Below are 23173 nucleotides of genomic sequence, written 5' to 3'. Positions count from 1 at the left end.
GCCCCAGGATTTCCAACACAGTTTGGAAGAAGGAACTGGAGAAGGTCAGAGTCTTCTGCATAATATAGAGTGGAATTTGGGTGACACAGGAACAGGGGGGTGAGAAGGGTTCATACATGGTGGTGGGCAGATGGAGGAGCCAGGGGGATGTCAGGAAGCTGAGCACTGGGTGAGGAGGAGGTAGAGTGGGAGGGAAATGTGGCCGCAAGGATGGATGTCTGCTGATGGTGAGCGCTAAGTGGTGGGTGGTGGTGAGTATGAAGTCTCCATCCCTTCACTACTTTGCTTCACAGACCAGACTTACCCCAGCTGCTGCTACAGTGAGAAATGGAGACAAAAGAATGGCTGTCAGTCTCGGGATGATGATTGCTCATAATACCTATGTGCCCTCATAATAATATGATGTTTACTACGTGTCAGGGCTTCTCCTATCACATCCCATGCACTTGACTCAAGTACACCTCACAACCGCTGTTGTGCTAGTATCATCTCGGTTTTGTAGATGAGGAAACTGAGGCACAGTGAGGCTTAATCATTGGTATGAGATCTCTCCACTAGTAGAAAGCAGAGCTCCAGTTTCCACTCAGATAGGCTATACCTTGAGGCCCAGAACATGGTGGAGACTCAGCAGGGAGACCAGAGTGAGGCAGGTCTCCCAGGCATTCACTTTGGGAACAAAATTTAAGGGGGCACCAAAAAATCTCAATAGTAACCAAGCTGAATATGGCTGAAAAGCAATATTTAAAATCGAATCAAAATTCATGCAAAAATCCATTCTGAAAAAAAATCAAATTTCAAAATAAAGACCATGTGAGTAATTACTGATTTTCTTTTTCCCACTGGCTACAATATAGCTCAGTGTGATAGTAAGGAGAGTCAGATCTTCCTGCTGCTTCTCAGTTCTTGTCCTCCACTCTGAACCAGAATATTTCTGGGAAGTTACTTGTGCTAGGATTCATAAAATTCTAAGGTAAGGCTTTAAACTGCTGCAAAGCGTAAGAAGGGTGTTCGTGCCAATCCTGGCTAGAACTCAAGGGTTAGAAAGTTATCCAGCTGATGGCTGGATAACTGTCACATGTCTCATGCATTTACATGTACTGTTTGTTCTTCTTGTCGTGCTCGAATTGAATCTCTTCTCAAAAAAATTCATTTGATTGTGGAAAGAACATGAGATCTACACGACTCTTAACAAATTTTTAAGTGCACAATACAGTATTGGTCACTGTAGGTAAAAGGCTGTATAGGAGACTTCTAGAACTTGAATTCATCTTGCTTAACTGTACTTATTGATTAATAACTTCCTGTTTCCCCCCTCTTACCCCAGCCTTTCACCATTCTACTCCATTGATTCTATGAATTTGACTGTTTTCGATATCTCATGTGTGTGGAATCATGAGATTCTATGGCTTATCTCACTTGGCATAATGTCACATGGCTCATCCATGTTGTTGTATCTGGCACTAGTTCTTTTTTTAGGCCCAAATATATTCAGTGGTAAGCAGAGACCACACCTTCTTTATCTATCCTTCTGTCCACGTTGTTCCCACATCTTGGCCAATGTGAATAAGTACTGTGAGAACTTGGGCCACAAGCCAGTGTGCAAAGAATGATGAAAAATTCCTTTGAAAGACTTTCCTTGATCCCCTCCTCTCTGGGCTCCAGCCCAAGGGGCAGGCAGTCCTCTCTGTGATGCCAAGCACCCAGCCCTTGTTGCCTCTCACAGCCAGTGATGTGGTGTGAAGGCACGGCTGAGAGGATTGTTGACAACATGCTCCTGTCACACTGTCTCAGCATCTCATCCGTACCCAGCCTGAAATAGAGTTCACTACACGCCTGCAAAGTGAGTGAATGTGCTTGGGGGGACTTTTAACCCTGCTGTTCTAAAATTCCGCATGCTTCTTGAAATAGCAATTCCTCCCCTTTCTCAAAGCAAGAACATTACAAATCAGCAGAGTTAAGTAGAAGTGACATAAATGCTTAAGTCAGATACGCTTGAGTTTACATACTTAACTGTGTAACTTTGGAGACAATAGTACATTTAATCCTCATTTCATCCTTAGGATGATTTTATGACGTAATGCATATACCAGGTACATGTTGGGTACTTTTATTTTATTTATTTATTTATTTATTTATTTATTTATTTATTTATTTATTGGGCACTTTTAAAATGGTGCATATATGCACACACACACACATTACAGTTTTATGTATCTGTTTGGAAATGTTCAAATTCAAATTGCATTTTTTAAACTTTAATGCTTCATTTAAATACAACACAACCAAAAGCAAATTAGAGGCTGAGCTGTGAAAGGTGGAGGTTTATTTTCAAACCCAGAGAGTTTTTGAAGAAGAGACTGTCTATGGCCCTTATGTGTCAGCTGGGGAAATAGACCCATGCCTTGAGGTATTGAGTGAAATTGTCCAGTAATGGGTTTTCAGGACAAGCTATCAGCTTTGGAGCAGATGTGCCCAGGAAAATCTGTTTAGTCAAGAAGAAATTCCTCACAGTTGGTGAACCTGGGCCAAGGAAGACAAGTACAGGAGACAGAAGCCAGCTACCACGCTCTGTGCCTCTTGGCAGGGAGCATGACTACACTACTGTAGTCAAGGTTGGGAAGTTCTTTTTCTTTCTTTTCTTTCTTTTCTTTCTTTCTTTCTTTCTTTCTTTCTTTCTTTCTTTCTTTCTTTCTTTCTTTTTTCTTCTTCTTTCTTTTTTCTTTCTCTTTCTTTCTTTCTTTTTTCTTTTCTTTTCTTTTTTTTTTTTTTTTTTTTTTTAGAAAATATTTTCAAGGCAGCCTTCCTGGACCTTCCTCCCTCCCCTCAGGTAGATTTTCCCACACTCGTGTGTTGCCATAACTGAACATTGTGTGCACCTCAATCCCAGCATTCCCCATATGGATTGTCATTTATGCATCCCTTAGGCTTGCCCTAGACTGTCGGCTGTCCAGGACAGGGACTGGGTCTTACTTGTCAGCATTTAATGGGTGAGTCCAGTTTCCATGACGTACAGGAGACATGGATTATCCTAGGCTTCCCTTGAATTTGCAACCAAGAACTTGCTGTCCATCAAGAGATTATTCCTTCTGTCAACTGTTTCCTTTTTTGACTGGTGACAAGCGGGAGACTTGGCAAGTACAGGTACAGTCTCAGGTTTCTTGGGGAAACTTCAAGGTCTTCCACTTCTTTCTCCTATCTGACTACAGTTGAACCTTGAACAATGTGGGAATGAGGGGAGCCAACACCCTCACAGTCAAAAATCCACACCTGACTTTTGACTCCCCCAAAACTTAACTACTAGTAGCCCACTGTTGACTGGAAGCCTTATCGATCACACAAAAAGTCAATTAATGCATTTCATATGTTAAATGTATTATATACTGTATTCTTACAATAAAGTTAGCTAGAGAAAATAAAATATTATCCAGAAGTGAAGGAGAGAAAATGCATTATATAGTATAATACTGTGGCTATTAAAAAAATCCACATATAAGTGAACCCATGCTGTTCAAACCCATGTTGTTTAAGGATCAACTGTATTTTATATGAAGCATTTGAAGTGGTGGATTATGAATTTGAAATTTCTTTAGGGCTAGGGAGTAGCTAGATATCTGCCCCTTTTGGATCTTGAATATTATTAGCAGAAATTGTTGTTTTTTTGTTATCATTCACCCAGGTGAAGAAGGTGGTAATTTTAGACAGAGACTTTTGAAAGTTGAAAGAGCACTTAGTTTATCGCCATTTCACTGACATTCTGGTGGGACTCAAAGGAAAAGGCCATATTAAATCCATCTGTAATACAGAGGTGAGCCTCTCCTCAGCAAGGCAAAGAGAGAACTGGCTCTATATTGAGTACCTGACATGTCCTAGGTGAGGCCTTTTCTGTCTTTCTCCATAATTCTGAGAGATAAGTATTATAATCATTTCACAGAACAGGGATTTAACTTAAAAAATGCTTCATTACAGCCTTCAGCTGACTTATAGGAGACACTATTCTAGGTGACAGTGATACAAAAGTAAAGAATGCTGACACATTAGCTGCCCTAAAGCCCATAGACATTTTTGCCCCGATCCTCAAAAGGCCAGTATGGGTCAGATTCTGAATAGAAAAGGCACTAAGTCATTGCTCATTTCACTACCTCCAATCATTCCAAATTCACTTGTTCTGCTGTGACTTTTCTCCGGACTCTAGCTCTTGGCAGGTTCCCCTTCTGTGTAGGTCAGAAACTAGGATACATCATTGTGTGTGTGTGTGTGTGTGTGTGTTTAAGATTTTATTTATTTATTCATGAGACACACGCACACACACACACAGAGGCAGAGACACAGGCAGAGGGAGAAGCAGGCTCCATGCAGGGAGCTTGATGCGGGACCCTATTCCGGGTCTCCAGGATCAGGCCCTGAACTAAAGGTGGCACTAAACCTCTGAGCCACCCAGGCTGCCCGCATCATTGTGTCTTATATTTCACTTGTATCCTGGTGTTATAGGTTAGGCTCCTCACCTTATTACTGATCTTCTCAGCAAAACATCTCTTTGTACAAATTATCATGTAATAACACATCATATCATTTTGTTTCCCCTGGACTAATTAAGACTTTCCCCACATATAATCTCAGGTGACATCAGAGGACCACCATCTTGAGACATCTCTGCTTTATAAATGAGGTAACTAGGACAATTTATCTGAGTCTCAAATGCCACTAAATTTTGGAGCTGTTACTATCTATGACTCCAAGTTCAAAGAATTAACAATTAAGAGGCATCTGATGCTAGGCATTTCCCATATGATTTACATACATTATTTAATGTAACCCTTATCTAGAAAGTGATGGGGGAAAGATTGGGACCATGGTCTGGTTGATTTCAGGCTTAATCTCTTTTCACATAATCTTCTTTCATAGAGACCGTAATCATCTGTCTTCATAATCAAGCACGCTGCCATTTCAAGTATCCGACATATGAAAGATGGTGGAGAAAACTGGTCCTATTATATAAGGAATTCCAAGACTCATAAAGATCTTATGTGGGTTCAAAGGACTTGTGAATGGCAGGAGAGAGGATAAGGACTCAGGCTATCTGGTTTCCAGTCATTGGCTACCCTATCTATAATCCTAGACTCTTCCACTTTAGTGCCCAAAGCTAAAGAAAATAAAGTCATTAGGTTTTTACTAAAAATCTTAGTGTCCTGCTAATACCGTTATTTTTATCTCTTAGAGAAGGGAAGTCTGGTTTTCTGGGAGGACAGAACCAGTGGTCTTCCCAAAAGGAAGCATGTTTTTCAGACCTTACTAAACATTCTTAGGCTATGAAAGAATTTTACTTCCATAGATATATCTGGCAAACTCCTGCTTGTCTTCAGTATAATACTTCTCACCTTTTCTTCCTACCTGAGTAGATATAGGTGCCCTTACTTCTGTGCTCCCACATTACCCTTCATTTTCCGCTGGTACTTAATATATATCATTGCTTAGAAACTCCTTCCTTACTGTTCATTGCTCCTCAGGATTGTTAAATTCAGGACTGAGATGTTTCCATCTATTTGCTCCTAGCAGACAGCATGGGGCTTTGTACATAGGAAATAAATGGATGAGTGGATGTACAAATGAACAGACACTGGATTGGATTAATATATAGCTAAAGAAGATAATAAAGGATTGATTCACTAGTCTTAATTTAAACATTGCTAACTGATCCTTTTTCAATGACTGAATTATAAAGAGACAGCTGGATATCTCTACATATGCATATATAGCTTGAATAGTCTTATATTCATATCTATATTTACCAACATCACCATTATGTGCCCATTTAAAAATTGTCCTGATCCTACATGGAGAGATCACTATTAATGTTTTAGTGCGGACCCTTTTAGACTTTTCTTTACATAGAATGATACAGTCATCTTTGACATGAGATCCATTTTTGGCTACTTTTACCTTTTTTTCTGTACCTGTGTGACTTTGTGTTTCACATGAAAAGTGTTCCTAATTTATAACCAGAAAAAACAAAGTTTTTTTAAAAAAATCTTATATCTTGGGGCACCTGGGTAGCTCAGTCAGTTAAGCATTTACTTTTGGCTCAGGTTATGATCTCAGGGTCCTGGAATCAAGCCCCAAGTTGGGTTCCTTGCTCAGTGGGGAGTCTGCTTTCCCTTCTTCCTCTGTCCCTCCCCCCTGCTAGTATTCTCTCTTGCTTGTACAGTCTCTCTCTCATAAATAAATAAACAAACAAACAAATAAATAAATAAATAAATGTTTAAAAAATTAAAATCTTACTTCTTATATTAAAAAACCTAGTACCTTTTAGGTGTTCTCTTAAATTGAGGTAATAATAGCTACTGAACAGAGCTAAAACTCTATAGAGGATCACTATGTTCAAGATAACGTTCTTTTTTTTTTTTAAGATTTTATTTATTCATTCATGACAGAGAGAGAGAGAGAGAGAGGCAGAGACACAGGCGGAGGGAGAAGCAGGCTCCATGCATAGAGCCGGACGTGGGACTCCATCCCGGGTCTTCAGGATCACACCCCAAGCTGAAGGTGGTGCTAAACCGCTGAGCACCCCTCCCCCTCCCCCGCCGGGCTTCCCTCAACATCACGTTCTAAGCATTCTACCTGTATTAAGTCATGATTTAGCAGTTAGGATAACTTAATAAGATTAGTATTATTATTATCTACACTGTAGAAGAAGAACTGAGGAACACATAGGCGTAGTAATTTGTTTTAGGTCATACAGCTGAGAAGTCACCCAATAGAATTTGACTGAGTAAGAGGGAGGGGGGGAGTTAACACTGATGTTTTTCATATATATTACCTATTTGATCCCTATTTTTATGCCATGAGGTGGAGTATTATTATCTCCCACTGACTCAGGAATCTGTAGCACAGAGAGATGATGTTAGTAATTGAGTCTTCTCATCTTAACAACTGGCAAAGCCTATGTAACATCCAAATTCCATAATCATTCCATAACACCATATAGGGATGTTCATGTATTTTAGATTTATTTACTGATGTGTTTATTTATTTGTTTGTTCATTCATGCATGTAAAGATTAATTTGTCAGACACCCACGAACCTATTAATACTGCTGGGCACATGGCAGGCAATACTAGCTTTGCACAGAATGCTGTCTGATAGTTTTTCCACTTTAATGAATAGGGTAGCCCCTGAATCCTTTATTTCTGAAGATTAAATCTAATGAGATAATGTATTCAAATATGAATAGCACAAAGTCTGGCATGTAGGAAGAGCTTAATTCATGATCATTGAATGAGCATTTGCAAAACCTTGATGAATCACATCAAGCAAAGAACACACCAGTTCTAGGGATGTGTTATTTTTCTTTATATAAAAATAAAAACCTCATTGATAAAACTGAAAACATGAAAATTCTCTTTTATTCTCTATTTAATTAAATTTTTGTCAAAACACAGTTTAAAAAATTGAATTCCATAGGGAGAATGTCTTTGATTTCTTATAGCATAATAAGCTAGATACCTGAGTAAATCTTCCATAGAAAACAGTTTTAAAAAAGCAACTTATTTGCAATCAAATGTTAGAAAAAGTAAGGACTTCCCAGGGAGAGCCCAAAATTTGAATGAAGATGAGAACCCAGAAATGGAAGCAGAACACAGAAGTCAGCTCTCTCCTTGCTGGCATTGCTCCTACAGGGAAAAATGGTCTTTGATTTTCATGGCTTCATAGAACATGATGGAAATAGGGCTCAGATAGTCTATACTCTGGAGAGTCTAGTATGAGATCCCACCCCATTATAAACTGTAGTCTAAAGAGTTAGAGCCTCAGTTTAAGAATGAACTAGGGAGAAGCCCATCTTTCACACTCTCAAACATTGGTGCAGAGTGAAGAGGACAGTGTTTCCCCATAGGAATTCATAAATACACATGGATTTTACCCTAGATTGTCTAAAAATCTTCAACTTGAGAAGATAAGTAAGTGGTGTTTCAAATTTGTGGGAATTTCTAAGAAAAATGAGCATGCAGACAAAATAGGATAACCTTAAAATAACAAAACACCAAAGTAAGATGGAAGAAACACTAGACAACTGAATCAGTTACTCAGTCTTAAGATGTTAAACTTATCAGACAAAGAATATAAACCAAGTGTGTACATCATATTTAAATAAAAAAGAAAAGGCTTCAATATAAGAACTAGTTCTCAGAAATGGTAAAAAAATATCCAAACAGCATCAGGATTGCAATGTATTTAATGCAGGATAAATAAGAAATTCATACCTAGAGACATCATAGTGAAACTGTAGAAAACCAAAGACAAAGAGAAGAACCTACAGGCATCCTGTGGAAGAGAAATATTATTTTCAAAAGAGTGGCAATTATGTTGATAATTGATTTCCAGCAATAGTTAATAACAGTAGTGGTAAGTGAACAGAGTGTAGAAAAATAACTCTGGTTTGAATTGTCAACCTGGAATTATATGTCCAATGAAGATATCATTTTAAGAATGAGGGGAAAATAAAGATTTTTTTTGGCCCAATAAGTGTTTTCTTATAATAAGTCTTGACGCTAAAAAAAAAAAATCCAAATTGTATTCTTCATATTGAAAGGAAATGGCCCTATAATTGTAATTCAGATTCTCTAAAAAAATCACAAAAATAATATCATGAGGACTATTTTATATGACCATCATATGATGAGGTTAGAAATCAGTGACAAAAAGACAATTAAAAAATCCAAATTTATTTGGAAATTAGCAAGTCATGATGAGTCAATGAATCAATGACAGTGGGAATAAAAAGATTTAAGAAAGAAAAATAATGTAGAAATATAGAACTGAAATATTTATATTAGAAAAAGAGAAAAGCTAACATTTAATCACTGGTGCACTAACTTCATAGATCTGTGATACAACAAAAGGATAATGCCAAGAACACAAACAGAAGGCAGGAGCAAGGAGCAGAAGTTACCAAAATAGAGGATGGAATTACAACAGAGAGGTCTAATACAATTTATGCCCTGTGGCAAGCTTGATCAGAAATAAAAGGGAAGGCATGACAGACAAAATTAGAAATGAAAAAGGAGACAACTATGGGTACAACAGAGGTTAAGATGCTCAAAGAATATCAGTGACAAACATATATTTAGAAAAATATATACAACAACAAAAATTACCCATGAAGGACTATTAACCAACAATGATACTTTTTATAACCAACAATGATACTGAATCAGTAGTTGAAAATCTTCCCCCAAGGAAATACCTGTCCAAGACAGTTTTATTGCTAAAGGAACAATTTATTCCCTACTACACACTCTTGTCAAGAATAGAAAAATTGGTAAATACCCTAACTCATTTGATAAAGCTAGTACAAACCCATTGCCTAAGTCTAGCAAGGAGAGTAAGAGGAAAGATTACAGGCCATTCTCACTAATACCCATTAAGGACTCGTTGGGCTAATATGCTGGAAAATAATAATGTCATGACCAAGGTGTGTTTATCCCAGAAATTCTAGTTTTGTTGAGCATTAGAAAATCTACTGATATAAATCATTACACTAACAGAAAGAGAAGGGAAAATATACAGAATCATCACAACAAACAAATGATTAAATTTAATATTTATCTGAAATAAAAATAAACAGACTCCTGAAGACCTAGTGTCTTTAATCTGGTATTTGAAGCCTACCAAAATCTGAAAACAAGCTCTCATGCTCTGTTCTGTAACACTGAAAGTATTCCCTTTAAGACTGAGAACAAGGGTGCTCCCTATCACTATTTTAATTTAGCCTTGTTTTGGAGATTCTAACTAGTGCCACCAGGCAAGAATAAAAAAGTATAGAAAATGAAAAGGAAGAAATAAAATTCATTTGCAGATGATATTGTCATCTACATAGTAAACCCTAAGGAATAAACTGACGAACATTAGAATTAATAAAGCATGATCAGACCAGTTGTATTATATCATTTCTAAAAATGTATTTCCAATGACAAACACAAAAACATGGAACTTTGATATCTTAATTTATTATTTTTTGCGAGAGAGAGAGAAAAAGAGAGAGAGTGAGCATGGGGGTGGGTGGAAGGCAGGAGAGGGAGAGGGAGAGAGAATCTCAAGTAAGACTCCCCACTGAGCACTGAGCCTGAGAGGGGGCTCAATCTCAGGACCCTGAGATCATGACCTGGGTAGAAACCAAGAGTCGGTCACTTAACCTACTGAGCCACCCAGGCATGTCTGGAATTTTGGTATCTTAACATTTACAGTGTCATTAAAATATGTGAAATTCCCCAAACAAATCTCTCAAAAGATTGTAAAGCACAATTTTTTTGGGAAAATTGTAAAACATTATGAAATTATGTTGAGGAACTTTTCTCTCTGTCTCTGTCTCTGCCTCTCTCTCTCTCTCTCTCTCTGGAAATGCATGATATATTCAGGGACTGGAAACACAGTGTCATAAAGATGCTGTTTCTCTTCAAAGTTGTCTACAGATTCAATAAAAATCTCAAGAGTGGTGTGTGTGTGTGTGTGTGTGTGTGTGTGTGTGTGTTTGACAAGCTGATCCTAACATTTAAGTTAAAAAGTAAACATTTAAGAGCCAACTCACTGATGACGTTCATACGGAGAACATGAATTCTGAGATATCATGAATTACTATAATATTATACTAATTAAGACTTGTGTAGTTGACTTGGGGTAGATACTTTAATCATGGCACAAAAAGGGAAAGCCCAGAAAAAGATCCACCTGTGTATGACAGAGCTGGCATTGCAGATCAGTGTGGAAGGAATCGCTTACTTGTATATGGTACTGAGAAAATTGTGCACCTGAGTGAAAAAAATTAATCCTTCTTACTTTATCTCATATACAAAGTAACCAAGTCCAAGCTGATGAAAGACCTAGAAGAGAAAGGTGAATTTTATGATGTCCGGAATTCAATAGAATTCAATAACTTGATGAAACAAAGTTTCTTGAAACAATATACAAACTCAAGAAATCATAAAGAAAAATTTGGTATACTCCACTGCTTCAAAATCATGGTCATCAAAGGAAATAAATACCCAAGAAGAATGAAAACTTAAGTCCCAAACTGTGAAAAATGTACACAGTAAATTAATAACTCATATCGATCAACATGAAAAAGACAAAATGTCTGACAGAAAGGTGGGCAAAAGATTTAGGTAATACTGTATGCATACGAGAAAAATGATAGCTAACAAATATATCTGGGTTTTAAAAAAAGATTTATTTACTTATTTTAGAGAGAGCAAGTGTGTGGGTGGAGGGGCAGAGGTAGAGGGAGAGAGAATTCTCAAGCAGATGCCCTTCTGAGTGCAGAGCCTGATGCAGGGCTCAATCCCAGTTCCCTGAGATCATGACCGGAGCTGAAATTAGGAGCCGGACACCTAACTGACTGGGCCACCCAGGCATCTTGCTAATAAATATTTGAAAAGATACTTAACTGCATCTGTCATCAACAAAGGTAAATTAAAATCACCCCCCAGTTGGGTAGAAATGAAACTTGCCAGTATGGAGGTGGATGAGGTTGCAAAACAACCAGGTCATTTACACATACTTGTGGAAGTAAACCATGGCCTGGCAGCTTTGGAAACTGTGACTTTGTCTAGTAAAGTTGAAGGTATGCCTTCTCTGTGAACCAGCAATTTTAATTCTGAAATTATACCCCTACATACAGATAACTCTAGAATGTGTGCCCCAAGACCAGAATATATGCTCAAACAAACTAGAATGTTCTAAGCAGACCTGGTATAAACAGAATCTGGAGAACAACCCTGTTGTTCTATGTCTATTGATTAGACAGTGGATAATTAAATAGTATTTTATGCACATAAGGAAATAGTATATAACCATGAAATCAAAGGATTTATGGCTATCCATGGTAGCATGGATCCTCTTTGAAATATAAATTGGGACAGTCATAAAACGGATTGTGGAATAATAGCTAGCTAGTACTTATGGAGCCCACACTATATGTTCCAAGCACTGTTTTCAATGTCTTACACAAATGAGTGCTTCTTCATGAGAAGTGGGTAGTATTTTTATTTTATTTTTGCAGTTGAGAGAACAGGCACAGTGATATTTACTAACTTGCTCTAGATCTCATAACTGATAAGTGATGGAACTAGCTGCCAAAAGCAGGTAGTCCGGGTGCAAGCAGGTAGCCTGTGGTATGATTTTTTTTTGGGGGGGCTAAGATTCAAAACCAAGCAAAACCAAACAAATTATTTTTAATGATACAAATACAGGTGATAAATGAAAAATAAAAGCAAGTGAAGGATATATGCAGAATTCAGGACAGTTGTTCCCTGTGGGGGTGGGGATTTGTGATCACAGTAAAGTGGGTGAAACTTCAAAAGCAGTGATAATTTTTAAAAACAGAATGAGCACCCATATCTGAATTGTTTTATTGTTCTTTATACCTAATGCATATTTTATGACTATTGTTTTGTTTCTAATCAGTATTTAAAGCAATTGGAGAAACCAAAGGAAGAAAATAATGATGGCAGAGGAAATTCTCATGTTTCTTCCTCAAAACATCTCTTGGATCTTTGATGGAATCTATAGAAAAGTCCACAGACAGGGATCTGGATGTAGAATTTTATTATTCAAAGAATTTTTGTTCAAACAACCAGTAATGTCCACAAATAGCAGCACAAATGCCTTTAATTGCATCCTGTCCGAAAGACAACATCAAGGGGCAGCAGAATCCATCCCATCAATGTGGAGTTTTTAAATGTTGCAACTTAAACCCAGGCCCTTATACCTTTCTGATTATAGATTGTGGCACCTTCTTTTCCTCACCAATCCGGAGATGCAGGAAGTCTACCATCCATCATAAACCTCCAAGAAATTCTCTCTCCAATTACTTAGAATCAGTTTTTAAGGAATAAAATTCAAATCATCAGTCAATTAAATGTTACCCCTTCATGTTAAATCCTTATAGAGTTTTTCCAGCTATGATAGTTAGTCTGTCCCTGCTCCCTCTTCCGTTAGCCGCTCAGTGACATCCCATCAGCTTTCAAGCTCAGCTCGACTGTCACCCCCTCTGTGAGGATGTCTCTTCTACCAAGCACTGCACCCTTTTCCCAAGATTTGTTTCCAGGCAGAATAACTCTGGTGTCCCCTTAGCACTTTGCACACACTTGGAGCAAAGAACCCTTTATTAGCATTCTGCTCACCCACTATTAGTTATTTATTGCCATTCTCATCTAGAATGGATGTTCTTTCAGGTGGGATATCAAGCCGTAAGAATCTCTAAATTATATCCTGAATATTCAATAGGAAAGGGTCTTGCATGAAGTAATAATTGTGGTCGTAAAAATAGTAGACAATATCTATTCTAGTCATCTATTGTTGCATAACTCATCACTCCAAAGCAGTGGCTTAGAAACGAGGATTTATTTTTATCTCTCCTGGTTCTCAGCTGGGAGGGTTCCTCTGCGGCTCGGTCACGCTGTTGCATTTAGGTGGTTACCTCAAAGTTGGGCCAGGCTGAACACCCAAGGTGGCCTTCAGACGCTCATGTCTGTTGCCTAGTGCCCTTTAGCCTCCCAGTCTCTCCATGGGGGCTTCTCACACATGGCTTATACTTGTCCCAGCATGGTGATCATAGCATATGACTGGTGGAAGCCAGCTTCCAAAGGCAGGAGGCAGAGCTGCCTGTTAAAGCCTCTTTCCAGACTTGGCACAGGGTCCCCTCTGTCATCTTCCATTGGCCTGTGCTGTCACAGGCCCACACAAGTTAAAGAAGGTGGAGAAAAAGATTCACTTCTGATGGGAAGCATCCAGGTCACATTGCACTAGAGCATGTGGCCATGTTCAGACAGCACAATTTACCACGTCTATGGACATCTATGGAGTGCACCCTCTATGCCAGACATAGTGCTAAACATACTCCTATATTAAGTCACTATCCTTCTCAACAACACTTTGAGATAGCGACTACTTCCGTTTAATAGACAAAGAAAACGAGGCTCAGAGAGGCTAATTAATTGCCTTAAATGTCACAGCCAGTAAGTGGCAGAGCTGATAATCCCAGTAGGATCACTCTAGAGCCCACTCTCTTAATTACGGAAGTATTTGGCGTCCTCATTGTGAGAGCTAAATAAATGTTTGACTTTAATACTTCCCTTCTTTGACTAGTTCAGCAGAATGATTTTAAGCTGTTAAAATACGTATCTTAAAAAATATCCCCCCTCCCTCTGAAAAAAGTAATGGGGAAGAATGGAAAGCAAGAAACCATGCAGGAGGGCCTCCTAATTTCAACTTGATATTTGTTCTGTGTTCTTGTGCGTGATCTGATCTCTCTTCACCAGGAATTGTGAGATTCCAGGCAGCCAGGCCTTTGGAAAATTCCTTTTGCTCTTTCTAATGAGTAGCTTTTTCTAGGACTTCCTGATTTTGGTCCCAAATCATGTCCATCCACAGCTTTCGAAAAGCTTTTCAGCTTTTTGGTATCAGATGTATTTGGACATGACCAAAGGTTTTCATGAAGTCAACTTTCCTCTCTTTCCATATTTATTGGTAGGGGATGTTGGATATATGGAAACTAGAATAGGTGGGTGACTAGTGGTTTGGACTTCATGGAGGTCTCAACCAGAAATGCTGGACCTTATTTTCAATTTCTCTGCACATTTACATAATCAAATACTATGTGATCATTACAAACTGTCATTGTGGGTCAGGTTCTCCAAACCACTTGTGGAGCAGAGGCTTATGAGATTCTCCACAGTGGTTGGTTTTGCTAATTGCCAGGTAATAAAACACAGTATCTTAAGACATGGTGGTATTAATAGAGCTTGTCAAATTGGTTCATGAGATGTGTTGTTTTCTAGCAATGGGAAAATATAAAATATGTCATGTCTAAATGATGGGAGATTGTATAGCTATGGAAATGAGTTTATTAACATTGGAAAAATGTTATGCTAATATTAAGAAACAACATAGAATGCATAGTTTTAGAAGAGACCCTTAAAAGGTACCTAGTAATGTAAACCACTCTTCAGTAGTTCTGTTATGGTAATTTTCCTTTGTATGCTTGTCTTTGTATTTTTAAATTTTCTCCAATGAGAAAATTCCTTGTATGATAGCAGTAAACTCAATATTAGAATAAGTCACAGCCTTCTCTATTCTTTGTGATGTTTTTATTTTATTTATTTTTAATTTTTATTTTTTTATTTACTATTTTTTTTTCTTTGTGATGTTTTTAAAGGGCATAAGCATGAAATGTCCAATCTTGTGGCTAGTCAGCAGGAGACTAAGTTTGTTCAGCTGGAAGTTTCCCAAGTGGTGGCAGATGAGTTAAGTCAGGTAGTTCCTTCACCAGCTGGCAGTTTTGCCACTAAGAGTAAAAGGAGGCTACCTTTAAGTCCTCGATTGCCCCACCCCCACCCATCTCCATGAGTCTCAGGAGCAGCGGCACCTGCCACCCCTCACAGGAATCACTGGCCTTGTGTGCAACCTCTGGCAAACACTGGCCCTGTATCTCAGCTGTGTTTCTCACAGCTTGCAGCTTTTTAATTACCAGCCAACCACGAAGCTGAATGCTAGCTATGCGACTCTGATAGCACCAGTGGATAGGCCTGGCTGGCCCGAAAGCTGGTTCATAATTACTTCTGGGTAACTAGGAAGGCAGCCACACTCTGCTGGGTGCATGACTCTGATCTCAGGATGCCAAAATTCCTGCTTCTCCTTTCCCCAAGATTCAGTGGGATTTACACTTATGAATTCCTGCAAATCAAAACAAAGTTGTTCCCTGAGGTCGAAGGCAGGGGTTGTACATATAGATCATGGAGGGAAATAATGACCTAGAGTTTACAGGGAGTTTTATCATGCATGCATATGGAGGGAAATATCATTTATTGGACATCTCCTGTGTACCAGACACTGAGCAGGGCTCTTTCGAGAGGATCTGATATCCATCCCCACCCAGCGATTGAGTGGCTTTTATCACACAAGTTTTCAAAGAGAAAATATGCCTCTCATAAGCAAAACAATCGTTCAGTTTGGGAATGTGTCCCTGATGAGGAATACGTAAAGATGATATTCTTAATCATCGTGAAGCAGTTCAATATAGCACGATGATGACAGATTTTGGAATCCAAGACATGTGGCTTTAGCTGACTCTGAATTGGGAAACCTCTTACCCTGGGTGGTGTTCTTATGTGGCGACGTGAGAGTGGGGTTTTGTGATGAGTGGCTGCACAGATCCTTGTGCAAATGGCTAGTGGTATGCCAGCCTGGTGGTTTATAGTACTGTTTATTCTCTTTACCCTTCTTTTCGCACAATCAGACTGTCCACTTAGGTGGGAAAAGTATTGCAGAGGGGCACTGGTTAGTAAAATGGTTAGTAAAATTACAGGGTCCATGAATAACACTGCCTTGAAGTTAGCTTTGTTGGTGTCAATACAAACAGGAACTTTCTTCCACTTTTTAAGCTCCCTGCCTCAGAAGGTAGTGAGTCCTTATCCTAAGAGTATTCATGAAGACTCTCAAGTCTGGGGTTACAGCGACAGGTGGGAGCTTGAATTCCATATCTCTAAGACTCTAGCTTTCAATCTGTTTTATTGGTTTGCCTTGTTTACCATCAAAACACTTGCCCAGGGGCAGCCCAGGTGGCTCAGCAGTTTGGCGCCTTCTTCAGCCCAGGGCATCACCCTGTAGACCCAGGATCGGGTCCCAAGTCAGGCTCCCTGCAATGGAACCTGCTTCTCCCTCTGCCTGTGTCTTTGCCTCTCTCTCTCTCTCTCTGTCTCTCATAAATAAATAAATAAAATCTTTAAAAACAACAACAACAACAACAAAAGCAACTCTTGTGCAAGGGTGCCTGGGGGGCTCAGTGAGTTAAGCATCTGCCTTCAGCTCGGGTCATGATCCCCGGGGTCCTGGGATTGAGCCCCAAATCTAACTCCCTGCTCAGCGGGGTGCCTGCCTCTCCCTTTGCCTCTGCTCCTCCCCCAAGCTCATGTTCTCTCTCTCTCTGTCTTGTTCTGCTCTCTCTCAAATAAATAAATAAAATCTTAAAAAAACCCTCTCGCCCAAGTAAATGAATATGAAAGACAAATTTTCTGAAGCAAGAGAAGAAATAGGTTATTGTCCGATAATTTGATTGAACCTGTGTCTCTGTGTAATCATAGACTTGTACAGTTCGTTTTACATGTGACAGGACACACAGCATTGCATGCTAGGGACCGTAGTGACACAGCCTTCTCTAATACTCTCAGAGTATAAAGTTTAATCTTGGCAATAAAACTGCCTCATAAAACTTTATGGGTAACAACTGAAATGTCCAACACCAAGGTCAAGATAAAATAAACCACTGGATAAAATACACGTTCACCATTCCTTATCCAAATGTCTTAGGGCTACGGACTCAGAATATTTTGGATTTTAGGAAAGTAATATTGTGTGTGTACTGATACTAGTAATTTCCCCCGTAAATTTTGAAGCAATGCGTTGTCATTAAACACACTAATATTTCTGCTGTGAAATATGTAGATATATTCACAGTAAGTGGGATAAAGGAAGGAACATGCGTAACTTCATTTTATTGCAGCTCAAGTTTTGCTGCCGAATTAGTTACAAATAGTTTTCAGTATTTTGAAGGCTTTGACTTTGGAATTATGGATAAAGGATTGTGAAGCTTATTTAAGCACTAGCCTTAAAACATTGCAGTTTTGAAGAAGACAATAATATGGGACCATGCTCATAACACAAAACAGTTTTACCGAATGAAGGAAAACAGTAGAAGTTTTAAACATAGATTTGCTGAAATTTGAAAATATTACACAAAGATACAGAAAAATGACTTCAGAAGCCTCCAGCAAAATCATGGTTATTTTTGTATGCTAGGATAAATGGTGACTTTTGTTTTCTTTTTTTGTACTTCCACATATTTTCTAAAATTTCCATGAGGACTATGAATAATTTTAACAAAGAACAAAGCTAGTTTGCTGTCACACCTTTTCAGCTCATTTCAAAGTGGATGCTGCAGGGGTGCTCGCCCTCCACCAGTCTCCAGTCTGGGATCTCTGAGCGCATCTCCCTCTTGAGTGCCGGAAGCAGCCTGGCCAGGGCAGGGCATTTGCTTACTGGAAGGGCCCAGAAGCAATCACTCTAGTGACCTCCAACTCTTTCAAAACACTTAGAATTGTAGCACCAGGGTTCTTATCAGTTCTGTCCAGAATGATGAAGAGATCCTGGAACCAAACCCCAAGACCCCTTTAATCAGCCCCAATGTAGTAATAAGGTCTGTCTACCCTAACAGCACCAAGGAGTGGGCTTTACATACTTCGATCGATTGTTAGAGAAGCTGAAAGCTTTGTTGCAGGGAGACTAAATATGAAATAGCCTGCTAATTTCAGAAGTAATTTAGAACGATGACATCCAGACTCCTTAGCATTGGTGGTGCTTTCCCATCACTTGCTACATGAGACTAAAGTGGTCTGCCCAACATACAGCTTATATGGTTGGAGAGTAGGGACTACATCTTCCTCATCTTTATAAGGGAGGCACCTAGGTTGAAGCCCAGCACCGTGTATACGCAGTAAATATTTTTGACTGAACTAACATATTTATAGGGAAATACATATGCACATACTTGTGTATATGTACACACACATATGTGGATATATATGTATATATACATGTGTGAGTAAATGTGTAATTTATCTCTATATCATCCTTTCATTTGTGTTCATTCATTCATTCATTCATTCATTCATTATAAAAGTGCCCAATGAGAGATAGTAAGGAATTAGCCATAGCTACAAAGACCATTTAGGATTCTAAGTTATAAAATGACAAGAAATTCCAGGTTACAGAGTTGTACAACCTCTCGGAGCAGCATTCTGCAACCCTAGCTGCAGATTAGACTGAGTTAAAGGGTTATAAATAAAGTCATTGTCCAGGTATTCTGATTCCTTTGGTCTGGGGAAGGACACTGAAATTGTTTTCCATTTGAGCCTCCTTGATAATCCTATTGTTCAGTCAGGTTTAAAATCTACTGCCCTGAGTTAACTGGGTTAATGATTTTCACAGAGGAAGGAGTGCTCCCCCAAGGCATAGCAGGACAAAATCTGTGTGTGTGTGTGTGTGTGTGTGTGTGTGTGTGTGTGTAGAGTCATAAATTTCCAAACTATCCTCACGCAACATCCTATCTGTGACTCCCTTCTCTGAGTCCTATCTTGGTGAATGCTGTAGCTGCTTCTTGAGAATGCCTGCGGGGAGACAGTTTCAGGGGCCACTGTTATAGTCAGGTGCATCTCAAACATTAATGTAGCTAGAAATCAACTGGGGAGCTTGTGAAAATACAGATGCCGATTCAGCATCTTAAGAAGAGAAAGGGAGTATTTTTGAAATTATGAAGATTCGGTCTGTCCTCTGTGAGCTTCATAACCCACACAACTTTAACACCAAACTCTTAAAGCTACCTTTTGGAAGTTTGATGAGATGCAATTGCCAAGAGATCAACTGTCTGACTAAAAACCAAGGCTACCTAAAGTCCTCATGAAGTGGAGACATCTCTTTTCTTTACAGAGGAGACTGATGGCATAGAGTGGAATCGCAGGAGGAAACAGAAGCAGGGATGTGGGAGAGGGACTCTCAACCCCAGAACCAGTTGGAAATTCATAGCAGATACTGCTGAGATCGTCAAAGTAATCCCACAGTGCCCTCAAAGAAGGAGGTGGGTCTGAAATTGAAGCTTGCTATAGTGGGTTGAATGGCAGCCCTAAAATATTTCCATGCCCCATTCCTGGGCACTTGTGATTGTGACTTTATGAGGAAGAAGGGTCTTTGCAGATGTCATTAAATTAAGGAGTTTGAGATGAAATCATCCTGGATTAGCCAGGGGGGCCCTGAACCCAATGACAAATGTCCTTATAAGAGGAAAAGGAGGGAGATCCAAGGCAGGCAGAGGAAGAGAAGGTACAGACATGGAGGAAACAACCAGTGAGGGTAGAGACAGCAGAGTGTTGCGGGCACAAGCCGACCTGGGGCCACCAGAAGCCAGGGGCAGGGAGTGGTGATAGTGGTAGTGGTGGTCAGAAGGGATCTTCCCTTGAGGCCTCAAAGTGAGCCAACACCTTGATTTCGGACTTTCTAGCCCCATGAGCTGTGAAAGAATATATTTTTCGTTGTTCTAAGCCACCCAGTTGGGTGGGAAGCGGATGCATCTGCCTTAATGTTCATTCCATGCCACAGACCATTTATTTGTTTATCTTACAATAAAGCTGCTCTTGGCCACCTTCGTCACTGATTATAATTCATCCTCTTTGTCAGGCTACCCTGGATCAGCCAGCTCTCGGACCTACCCTTGCCTCGCCTGCCCAGCCTCCTGTCTCTCTCAGTTTCCTGCAGAGCTGGGATCAACAGAAGGAGCACTGGATTGGGAGTCAGACTCAAATTCCAGCTCTGGCTCCTTTCCCACTTTCTGTGCTGCCTCAAAGGAGTCACTTGGACCAGGAAGCTGATGCTTAGAGAAGTTAGCGGTGCCTGCCCTCTGGCTCCACTCGCTGCCGTAGGATCAAAGAAAGGAAGGGAGTCCTGGCACCTGGCGCAGAGGAGATGATCCATAAGCTAGATTCTGAGCCAGACGTGGAGCCCACCTGTGAATTGTGTGCCAGGAAGCTCCCACTGCACTTCTGTGGCAAGAAGAAAAGCAGCAGGCCTGAGCCTGGCTGTGTGTCAGGTACCCCCCTCCCCACCACCTGTGGGCATCTGGGGTGCTAGAGCTGCTGCCTCTATGTCACTCTGGACACCTCCCCTGCCTCCAGCACCCACCTGGGAGACCCAAGCATCACCTGGTTACCCTGGGCTGTTGTTCCTTGGGCTCCCCCCAGCACCAGAAATCCACCCAGAAACCAGTCAGTCCTCCTTCTCCAGGCCACATCCCGCTTCCTGGAGAGGAGGTTAGGTAACTCCCCAAATATCACAGAGCTATAAAATGATGGGGCAGGACAAGGGCTTTACACTAGGTCTGCCTGACTGGGAAACTCATGCCTTGTCTCACACAATGACATTAGAAACAACAGTGCTACCTTTCCAACTGGCAGAATGTAGCCAATAAATAGATACCTAAAATTGATTTTAAAATTAGTACACCAAATTTTCTCAATATAAAAGTTTTTTTTTTTGTGGGTGTGTTTTTCATGATAAATATTTCTTACAGCTTGGAGGTTGTAAGAAAAAATAGCAGAAAATAAAAAAAAAAAGTAGCATAGACTTTTTTTTTTTTAATTTGTTATAGACATCAGGACCAGGATGGATTTTTTTTGCTGCATCAGATTCACATTAGAATATCCTAAACTGACCACATCACCCCACTTGGTGTTCCACAAAGAGATACCTTCTACCTTTCTGCACCGGGGTATGAAGCAATAGGTGGTATTTTGGGGTGCCCTTCTGGCATTCTCTGGTATCTCGTCACTGTCCAGGCCACAACCCCATGCTGCGCGACAAGGAGTGGCCTGCCCACAAAAAACGTTGGCGCTATGGGAAACATGCTCAGTGAACCCTAACACACACATCCTCTCCAGCTGGGCCCTGAAACTGGAAATGCCCTTCCCACGGGGGCATGTTAACACCCTTCCTTCCTCCACCAGGAGAGGGGAGATTGGGACCCACAGTGACGTCACAGTACTTACTGTCTGCTCATAGTTCTAGGCGCCCCGCAATAAGAGGGATCTTCAATTCAGCCTGTGGAAACGAAAAGTAAACTCGTTACTGAGCCAGACACATCATGTTTTAATTCTGGTGAACACGCTACTGTCGTTTCTTGTTAAAATGGGAAATAGGTGCCAGCTTAGGGGAAGTGACGGGAAGAGAATCAATCCAGGTAGATAATTGGTTTATTTCTGGAGTGGGGTGTGGGGGGGTACTTTCCCCTGACATGCTGTCCTCTTTCTGTCAGGATCCATCCTGTCTGCCCCGGGGAGCTGAGCACACACATCCTGAGCCTGGTTTTCCCTAGTGTGCAATTGTGTGCTTCCCTTGGGCACCCAGGACGCGTTAGCCCCTGCTCAGCGGGCTCTGCTCAGGGCACCCAGACATGTGCAAGAACGATGCCTCTCCTTTCCAAGCGTGATTCTCCCTTGAAATATTTATTGGAAGCTACATTTCTATAGCGCTTCGCATAGGACCAATATTTTATTTGCGGCTGGTGTTCACCCACATAGGAGAGATTATTAACTCTGTTTACCATATAAATTAGCCACAGAGACCCTGGGAGTATTCAGTAGGAGCCTTACACCAATGATTACATTTAATCTTACACAAAGGCCCCGGGGGAGTATGGAAGATGTTGCCCCCGGTATCAGTTGGGGTTCCATCAAGAAACAGCATGCTCAAATTAGTAATTTGAGAAGTTTAATAAAGAGATGGATTAAAAGGTATGAACAGGATATAGGGAATCCACAAAGGAAAGTGGAGGACCTGGGGGTGCTTTTACCATGCTTGGTCCTGGAGGTTGCCAGGGAATCCAGGGGTCACTGGGACCCAGACACGGGGCTAGTGAGAAGGGTACTGTGGCTTCTGCAGTATAAGAGACACACAGGGAGGGAACACACAGTTCCCTGTGGTGGATGTGCAGAAAACCCCGCCTCACGCTTCTCCTGGCCCGAATCTGCTGCTGTCTCCCACTGGCCAAACTCAACAGGAAGCCAAGGGTGAGTTTCTCTCCGTCAGCCTCCTGGGACTCCCAGCTGACCGTAGCAGAGTAGGGAGTGCACTTCAGTGTTAAGAAGATTGAGGTTCAGGGTAGTTAACTTATGTGCCCAAGATCGCTCATGTGCAAGAAAAGCCCAAAAGCACAGAACTCAAAGATGCCATTTCCTGGCCAGCCACCATATTACACCCCCAGTGAGCTCTAGGCACTTCTAGATCATTCTGCCACTCATCTGTTGGCATTTATCCATCCATCTATCTGACTGCCATTTACTGAAAGCTGACTTTGTGCAAATATTGTGCCCAATAAGACACAGCCTCTGTCCTCAAGGCATTCCTAAAACTCAGTACAATATAGATGCTGCCTCTCTCTGTGATGGCTGTTATCAAGGTGCTTTGTAAAAACAGATGCGTATAGAACTAAACAAATCCTCTATGTCTTGGAGGACAGGAGAGTCATCACAAAGGAGGTAGTACTTGAACTGAGTCTTCTAGACTAATTCTACATCTTCTTGGT

At 40.4% G+C, this 23173-nt stretch overlaps 1 protein-coding gene and 1 long non-coding RNA gene across 3 annotated transcripts in view; one reads left to right on the top strand and one right to left on the bottom strand.

Annotated features, from left to right (window-relative positions):
- CLNK (cytokine dependent hematopoietic cell linker) overlaps positions 1–23173 on the bottom strand; it is a 207991-nt gene that overhangs the window by 125924 nt on the left and 58894 nt on the right. For both annotated transcript variants that reach the window (XM_035714586.1, XM_025437777.3), the window contains exon 2: positions 21639–21690. In XM_035714586.1, the coding sequence (XP_035570479.1) occupies positions 21639–21649 (11 nt within the window). In that variant the 5' untranslated portion in view covers positions 21650–21690. The remainder of the gene's footprint in view (positions 1–21638; positions 21691–23173) is intronic.
- LOC112653552 (uncharacterized) lies at positions 1619–21949 on the top strand. Its single transcript, XR_003132271.3, has 3 exons — positions 1619–1840; positions 19531–19678; positions 20275–21949. It is a non-coding gene; the product is annotated as an uncharacterized LOC112653552 (long non-coding RNA).

Source organism: Canis lupus, chromosome 3 (assembly GCF_003254725.2).
Source record: "Canis lupus dingo isolate Sandy chromosome 3, ASM325472v2, whole genome shotgun sequence".
Taxonomy (NCBI): Eukaryota; Metazoa; Chordata; class Mammalia; order Carnivora; family Canidae; genus Canis; species Canis lupus.
The sequence above is the reverse complement of the archived record's forward strand: the minus strand, read 5'-3'. Positions and strand labels throughout refer to the sequence as shown.